The 8,499-nt window shown below is 39.3% G+C and overlaps 1 protein-coding gene across 1 annotated transcript; it reads right to left on the minus strand.

The window, feature by feature from the left end:
- Positions 1–320: 320 nt before the first annotated feature.
- On the minus strand, positions 321–7,407 carry lpar3 (lysophosphatidic acid receptor 3). Its single transcript, XM_015052708.1, has 3 exons — positions 7,226–7,407; positions 5,852–6,600; positions 321–1,442 (listed from the first exon to the last, which is right to left on the minus strand). Exons 2-3 carry the CDS (start codon positions 6,585–6,587, stop codon positions 1,114–1,116), a joined length of 1,065 nt encoding a protein of 354 aa, XP_014908194.1. The 5' UTR covers positions 6,588–6,600; positions 7,226–7,407; the 3' UTR covers positions 321–1,113.
- Between the last annotated feature and the right edge of the window lie 1,092 nt (positions 7,408–8,499).

Consider the following 8,499-nt stretch of genomic DNA (forward strand, 5'->3'; position numbering starts at 1 on the left):
ATCTCCGCTTAATTATTGGAGCTTCAAATCTTTCAACTGAGCAGTTTTACAAAGCTGAAGTCAAAAAAAAAGATTCAAAAAGGCTTTGATGATGAAGGGTTTCCTTACAGCAGCACTGGCAAAAATACATTTAACGAAAAGTCAGTTGAACTCTGCTGCGGGTTTAGCAACGTGATCAGCTTGCAGCGGTTTGTGCTGCAAGTGGAGAGGTGGAGAGGCATTCACTGTCTTATCCTCCTCAATGCTAAAAACAAACAGTATCAGCTGAATCTATGGCAGGAATCCAGTGTGTTGCAGAGAAGTGAGGCAGATTTTAAAAAAAAATGGTGCAGAAAAGCCTGTTTGTCTTCATCAGGTTCTTAACAGGAAGTTTTAGTTTCCACGAGTAATAAAAAAAAAGAGGAGATGGATTGGGTATGAAAAACAAAATCTGATCAAGAGGTATAAAAAGGGTATTTAAGAAAAATCTTCTTATGCTATGTTCAAGTACAGAGATCCTCTTTACAGCAGTTTACAGTCATTTACACAAACACATAACTTTAAAATGCAGCCCTGCCCAAGAATATTTAATTCAAAATCCTCCATTATAGTTTTTAAACTACACATGCAGTAAAAAAAAAAAAAAAATCTATTTACAACAAATATCAACAAATGCCTAATTCAAACTAAACTACATCCTGCTTCATACAACTTTTACACTTGAGGGTTCAAAATGATTGAATGCAGCTACTTCATCAATCACTGCGGCGCAGCATCACCCTCTCTCAGGATGAGTCAGAGATCTGATGACACTGACAGAAAACGGGATGAAAATGGAATGAATCTCCCATTAAGCATGGATGGGAGCAATGTGCCCAAATGGATGAAACTCTAGTAAAACCGGACATCTTTACAGCCATTAGAGAATTAAGTAGCGCATAAAGTTATCTTATCTCTTTTCATTTGGCCAGATGGTCTGCAGAGTCTCTTCAAGAAAACTTTTTCAAGCTGAGGAAAACCCGTGGAGAACCGCTACAGATAAACTGTCTTTGTCCGAGTCGGCAGAGTCGCCACAACGCTTCCGCGTGTACAACTGGGAGAGCAGTTCTGCAAAAGCCACCACAAGACGATGTTTCACGAATCGAATGATGCATTGTCATCACTTTTTCTTTCCTCTGAGGCCGGTGGACTCGTGCTCGCGTCCTGACTGGAGCCCAGCGGCTTGGCATTGGCACGCGTCGACCGCTGTCGCCGCGTGCCGTTTCCGATGCAGCGCATGAGGTTTTTGAACGTTGTCCACATCTCCTCGTCCTTGTAGGAGTAAATGCAGGGGTTCATGACGGAGTTGGCAACAGCCAGAAGCAGCATCAAGCTCTTCAGTTTCTGCAGCTTACAGTCCTCGCATTTCAGGCCGTCCAAGAGCATGACAATAAGACCGGGGGTCCAGCAGACCACAAAGGCTCCTAAAAACAGAAACAACAATTATTATCATAAATGTGTCGTAACTTCTACATTTCCTGCAGTTGTGACAATATAATGTAGTTTCACAATTCATACATCTTTGAATGAACAAAAAACTGTTTTCTGCATGCATTTTTTAACTTCCACAAGTAACTCAAACAAATAAAATATGAAAAGCAACTGAAATATTAGTCAGTTCAAAGAGGGAATTAAAACTCCAAAACACAGCAAAAAGGAACAGAAATAGACAGTTTTTGTCAAATATGCAGAAGTGGTGCATCATAATGTACTGGGAGGCGTCACAAGTCATTGATTGATATTAAACTGTAGAGTTTTAATTGCTTTTGTTTGGCATATTTCTTGCTAAACAGAATGATTTCATCAATGCAGGAGTCACAAAAAATATTTTTGTAACATATTAAAGCTGAAGTAAACACTTTCTGAAAGTCAAAGATCCACAGAGAAAATGAGTGAAGACGGGAACGATTTTTTTTTTCTCATTGGACCAAGCCCAATTAGTGATCAGATGGCCCGAAAATAAATGTCCAATCTTTTCTTCTAGATCAGAGATTCATCACATCAGACCGACAAAAACACTCTTCAGTGTGAAAGATTTATGCTGGAGGAATTTAGCTAATTTCAGTATCACTGAAAGATAAATATTTCACTTCAGAGGAAGAGCAAAGTGTGTCAGGGACTCCTGAAAAGGAAAGTGCGGTTTCTGTAAAGGGATATCTGCTTTTTTGGGCTGATAGAGGAAAGATTGCTCTGATTTATCCTCCGAGTTTTCAGGCTCCAAATATTAAGGAACATGCTGGAATTGGACATGTTGGCCGCCTTTGAAAATCTTGCAGGGAATGCAAGATAGTAATTGATGCTACCGACAGGTTAATAAAATATTTCGATTCTGTTATGTTGCTTTTATTTCTGAAATAATAGTGAAATACTGTTTAGCTGCAGAGATAAGTTCATTTTATTCTCTCAAACACAAAATGCAACAGAAATTAGGTAGAAATTAAAAAAATCATCTATCACATAGAAAGACTTTTCGGGCACCTGTATGCCTGAGTGATAAACAATTTTACATTATTCTAATTTAATTGTCCTTAGCTAATAATCTGAGAAGTGAGGTAATACTTTTTAGTTGGACTTTGTAACTTTGAGCTGTTCTTAGGACATAAAGGCTTCATTCTGATATGAACATTTTATTGCAAAAGACTCAGTTCAATTTTAAATTTAAAACTTGTTATTTATAGGTCTTCTAAAGGAATCAATCTGCTAAAATCTAAACGAATCTACCAGACCTTTACAAAATATGCTGATGGGAACCTGGACACAAAACCTCTGTTTTATGCGTCTCAGTGATGCACAAAACAATCTTCTGTGTGTAATGCAAACATGCACCTTAGTTTTCTGCAATCCTACACTCCCCTTTTGTAAGGAAAACCTCCTTATCTGTCTGTAACATTAGTGCAACTCATCCCTTCTGAAGAACTATTTAAAAAAAAAGGTGTGTCCTGGTTTGCAGCTAATCTCCTTATTCAGACTCTGTCGGCCTTTAACTCGAACTGGAAAAGCAAATTAGACATTTACTCCAAGCATGTTGGGACACAAGTTGCAGAGGGAGGAAGCTGCAGGCGGTGACTTGTCTGCACTACCAGCATTTCTGCAAATATACAGATGCAAGGCGCTGCTGCTGCAGCTCACTTTGTTTTGTTTGCTTCTGCACATGTGGAGTCAGACATAGGAGATGAAGAAGGACCATTAAAGTTGAGCTTTTACATTAGAAAACTATGTTTAGGCGAGTTAAACCAAAGTTTTGCTGCGTTTTGACTGTCTAAGACAAAAAAGGTGACCTTCATTGAGAGTGCGTGAACAGAATGAGTCGCTTGTTTGAAAGTGGGTTCGGCTCTTCCTTAAAACTCTGACAAAAGGAAGGGTTTTTTTTTTTTTTTTTACGGACATGTTCTGAACGCTTGTTGCTTTCATTATTTATAAATCTGATAGTTGAATAAGTCGAGCTGAAGTTTACATTTTTCAAGTCCAACCTCTCTTACTATTTCCATCTACTTAATAGAGTTTAAAGCATGTATGTACCAGATGAGAGTCATTAGGAGGTCGTAGAAATGCACTGTAGAAGTGAGCTGCTCCAGAGTTGTACATGGTGTTGATTTCCAGGTACCTTCATTCATTTCCGTCTACCATGAACAAAGCCGGCAAGGTTCACCTGCCAGAACTGGTTTCTCCAGTTGATGAAAAGACTTTAAGTTGGGAACAAAAGTTTTTACTACTCTCTTCTCCCCTTTTTTTCTTTATTGTAATATCTGCCTATTAGTAAGATCTGGAGTTGCACACAGGTAATTTAGAAAATCAAATTATTAATTAAATGTTACGCTGTAATGAAATGACGATGCAACGAGCAAAGTTTATTTTAGACAGAAATCAAGGCTGCTAAGTCACGCACCCACAAACTTCTACAGAGTAGCATCTGAAAACAATTGCCAGAGTCTTGAAGTATAACTTTTGCTTTTCTTGGAGTTGGGGACGTTCGCTGAAGGCCAATGTGTTGTGGCCGACAGCTGGCCACACAGGCCGTGCAGCAGCGCGCTTGCATGGAGGATAATTACACGGCAGCTTGAAATAAAGGGTGTATACAGGCAAACAGCTCTTATGTACCATACAGTACGGTATGGAGCCATGCGGACGAAAGAAGAGGAAGGCCCAAATTACAGAGCGTTTTCTGCGGAGGAGACACAACAACCATCTCGTGTATGTTCTCATTTGGATGAGACCTGAACATGTTGAGATAAAACTATTTCACCAAGGCAAATGAAGTTTGCTTCAGATTTCAAACAACAGGAACTAACACTGAAAAAAAGACGAATCCAACACAACAGTTTGCACTCCAGTCTAGCTGGGTTCGTTTTAAGCAAATCTGATCCCTCAATTCCTTTTGTCTGGTCTGTGCCACACAAAGACGGCTTCATAAGAAACCTTTGATAAGTCGTGCACTGAACCGAGGCAGCGCGCGCTGCAGTAATGGCGTAGCTGTGTATACTTTGGATGCGGGTGCTTTGGAATCAGGGGCGTGGCACGTAACAGGGTCTGTTTGTTATATGGCCTGTTGATATCCTGCTGTGCCAGCTGGAGATCAAACGTGGGCCTAACATACACATCAGAACTCTTCAATTACTTTCATGTAACTAAACCAATTAGTGGTTCAGACTGATGTCATTAAAACTCAATTAGTTTGTTTGTATCTAAAACATTTTTGCAAGGCTGCTTTACTTTTTTGTTAGGAGATACTCATTCATACTGAGTAAGAAAATATAAAAAAATACTGTAAAGAGATGCTATGAAGAGTTAAAAGGAGGGGTGTGTAACTCTGGTCTTCAAGGCAAGCTGTCCTGAAACTTTTGGATGCATCGCTGCAGAATCAGCAGGCAGATTTAGCAAAACTTGCTCACATGCCAAGGAGGTAAACCAACCTCTTGACTCAGGTGTGTTGGAGCAGGAAGGCACCAAAAAGTTGCAGGACACGACACCTGAGGACCTCAATTGCAGATCCCTGGTTTAGAGTTTTAATTTGAGGTACTGGGATCAGGTTATACACTGTTCTTATCTTAAATCCAGATTAGTTTGTTGCAGATGCTGGAAATAATAGTTTATCTGACCAAAGCAGATCTCTATTGTCCTAAAACAACTCCAGTTCCAACAATATCACGTGGGTGTATCTAAACACCCACATGCTTAAAATCATCACCATGTTTGCATTCAGTGGTTATTTACACTGAAACTAACATATGTCTATACATTATATGGACCTAGGAAGAGACTTAACAGGTTACCTACTGCAGGAAAAATACATCTGGAGTTAGAACTAGGCCTGTCACAATGAACAATAAATCAATTAATCACATGATAAATTAAAATAAACTTAATAATTTTTATTTGCCTGATTTATCATTTTTCTCTTTTCTTTCTCTCTTTTTTTTAACCAAAAACTGAATGCTAAAAGTCTTCAGTCTGGTGTTTTGGTCTCAACTAGCAGCTGTTTTGAAAGATAATTTTGTCTACAGAGACGCATGATTAATTTTATTTGTTGCTTCAATTTTCTTTATTTATTTTGGATACTCAGAATGTCTTCCAGTTCCAGTCTGTAAATGTTAATTAGAATTTAAAGGTTATTGATCCTCGAGAATGTTTTCTTGCATTATTACTATTACGTTGCTTGAAAACGGATATTAATATTAATATTAATAAGCAATATTATCATTTATCGCAATAAGTTCTGGGACAATTTATCGTCTAGCAAAATGTGTTATCGTGATGGACCCTTCCAAAAGAATCTCACTTCAAAAATCCCAACTATTCCAATAAACCCGGGGGCTCTTTCCTGAGCAGCACTTACCGAGCACAGCCATGACCGTCTTGATGAGCTTGATAGGCGTTCTCTTGCGGTTGAGGGAACTGGAGGTGTGTGACATCAGCATCGTTGTCTTCCTCTTGACGTAAGCGTAGATCCTCATGTAGATTGCCACCATGGCAACAAAAATAATCAGGTTGGAAACCGACCAGAAAATCAAGTAGCTCCTGCTAAAGATGGGAGCCATCGCTGAGCAACTGTCCAGGCTACAGATGCAGTTCCAGCCCATGCTGGGCACCGCCCCCATGAAGATAGAGATGCTCCACACCAGGACGATCAACAAGGTCACCCTTCTCTTGGTCAGGTTGCTGTGGACTTTCCAGTTCATCACAGAGATGTAGCGCTCCAGCGCAATGACGAGAAGATTGGCCAGGGACGCCGACAGACTGACATCCAGAAGTCCTTGGCGGAAAAAGTACTCGCGAATAGTCAGCGTTGGCGACACGTCACCTGTGTTGAACATGAGGTACACGTACGCTATGCCCGCCAAGAAGTCCGAGGCAGCGAGGTTGGCAAGAAGGTAGTAGAAGGGGTAGTGAAACCTCTTATTGGTTATTACAGCAGCAATTACCATAGAGTTAGCAACCAGGATGAAGATGCAGAAGGTGGAGCCGACCACTTGGACCGTGATGAGCATGGTGCTGTTCAAGTTTTGTCTCTTACCGACTTTGTCGTAGAAGAACTGCATGCTCTCATTATAATGACAGTTATTCTGAGCCATTTTGTAGACCAATCTGTAAAAAGGAAAAGATGAAGTAGAATAATACAGAAATGACAAATACGGACTCAGTAAGAAGAAAATTTCTGCAGTTTGTGATTACTGAATAGCGCGTGTTTAGTGTAGGACTGAAGTTGAGACTTCTTATATTAGACGATTTAAAAATGTAATTGACTCTATTCAGCTGATTGAATCCCGCACTTGAGGAATTCAGGCAACAGGATAGATCAGGTTATCAGCCAAACATGCTGCAACAGATTTAACAAGAAAAGCTGATAAACAAGAAAGAAAGTTACTAGCACTGTGTCTGATTAGTAAAGTTTGACAAGATAATTACTTCTACCGTTTCAGAGAGAATGAAACCGGGCTGGCATGTCCACATCTTGCTGAAAACGCATTTCAAGCTGACAATACAGCCATGATCAAACACAAGGCTTTCTCTGAGGTCTGTTGCGCAACTTTACAGCTATTTGTCCGGCCAGGTCTATTAAACCCGGTTAAAGGGGAAGAAATCCAACCAGAACCCAAAATATTTAAGAAAACAAGAAAAAGATTGATTTTTTTTTTTTTTTTTTTTTTTTTTTTTGTAAGCTACAGCGCAGTCAAAACAACGAGAAACACAATGAAACAGGTGAGTTTACCTGTGGACGGACCGAGGTATTGTAAGTGCGTTGAGTTAGTAGAGTCAGAGTTGCGAAACCAGCTTCACTGTGTGATTAAGCATTGCAGCACAGTTGTTCCTGGCAGCTGTACAGAGAGGGACGTTGCAGCAGTGAGCCTCAGGAGCACAATGAAGACAGAGCAGCCGGAGTCTTTACTTTAAAGCTGCCTTCAGCTCGCCGACGCGGAGGGCGTGGCCCACCCACACGTTCAGCTGAATTCCCCTACCCTACGACATGCTGACCGGTTCACTCACGCAACCGAGACTAAAATGTTTTTATTATTATTATTATTATTATTATTATTTCACACTTTTTAAAGTCGGAAAAAAGTCAAACATCTTTGAATTAATTTCCAAATATGTTTCTTTAAGATGCCTCGTTGACCAACTACAACATGAGCACAAAGACTTTAGGGGAGTTGGTCCGGTTTGACTAATATTTTTATGGGTTTTTTCTTTAAGTATTAAAGTTTTCTACATGTTTTCCTGGGTTAACAGGACAAAAGGATACACTTCTTGCCCTTTAATTTCTTAATATGTTCGGGGGGTTTTTGTGTTTTTTGTCTGGTTTGCAGTTGTTGGTAAAAAATGTATTATGACTGCATAATAAACACACTATGCCAGTTTTGGTGAGTTAATTAGTGGACCATCAAGCATCGCTCAGTGCAAATTGAATTGGGAACCCATCATCTACCAATGAACCCCACTTTGAAATACTTTATTTGCACATTGTATATTACTGAGCCAACGATAACCTGCGTGAACAGTTATTTATGAAATAAAAGGCTCTTGAAATAAAACATTTTGTAAGGTAAACGTTGTAAATACATCAGGCCAAAAGGTGAATATTTCTTCATTCATACATGGAAAGTAGATGAGTTCTCTTTGAGAGGCAGCTCACATGCAAAATGAATGAAAACAGCAACAAATACTTGTTTTATTACTTTTAAATCAAGATATCATGCTTCAAATCATTCTTAAATTTGCTGGAATGAAATTAAAAGTTGCTTGAAACCCTCAACTTTTATAAACCAAGGTTCAGAGAGAAATGTGAGAATTTGAAAGCTTAAAGTCATCATGTTTCACATCAAAAGCCTCTGAACGTTATGAGAGTTTACCTCTTTCCTTTTTCCTCATTTTAATTCACAGCCTTTTACAAAATGTATTCAATTAGTTCCCCCAAAACCCCAAAGCAATTTTTGCAAAGAAATAAAATTTCCCATTAATGCAAACACTATGAGGCATTTTCACAAC

The sequence above is a fragment of the Poecilia latipinna genome, unplaced genomic scaffold (assembly GCF_001443285.1).
Source record: "Poecilia latipinna isolate Pla-1442-1.1 unplaced genomic scaffold, P_latipinna-1.0 Scaffold1126, whole genome shotgun sequence".
In the NCBI taxonomy this organism is placed as follows: domain Eukaryota; kingdom Metazoa; phylum Chordata; class Actinopteri; order Cyprinodontiformes; family Poeciliidae; genus Poecilia; species Poecilia latipinna.

Excerpts from the sequence above, each read along its gene's own strand:
- lpar3 (XM_015052708.1), bottom strand. The coding sequence starts at position 6,587 with ATGGCTCAGAATAACTGTCATTATAATGAGAGCATGCAGTTCTTCTAC. Across the intron at positions 1,443-5,851 it reads GACGGTCATGGCTGTGCTCG|GAGCCTTTGTGGTCTGCTGG; the intron begins GTAAGTGCTGCT and ends TTCTGTTTTTAG.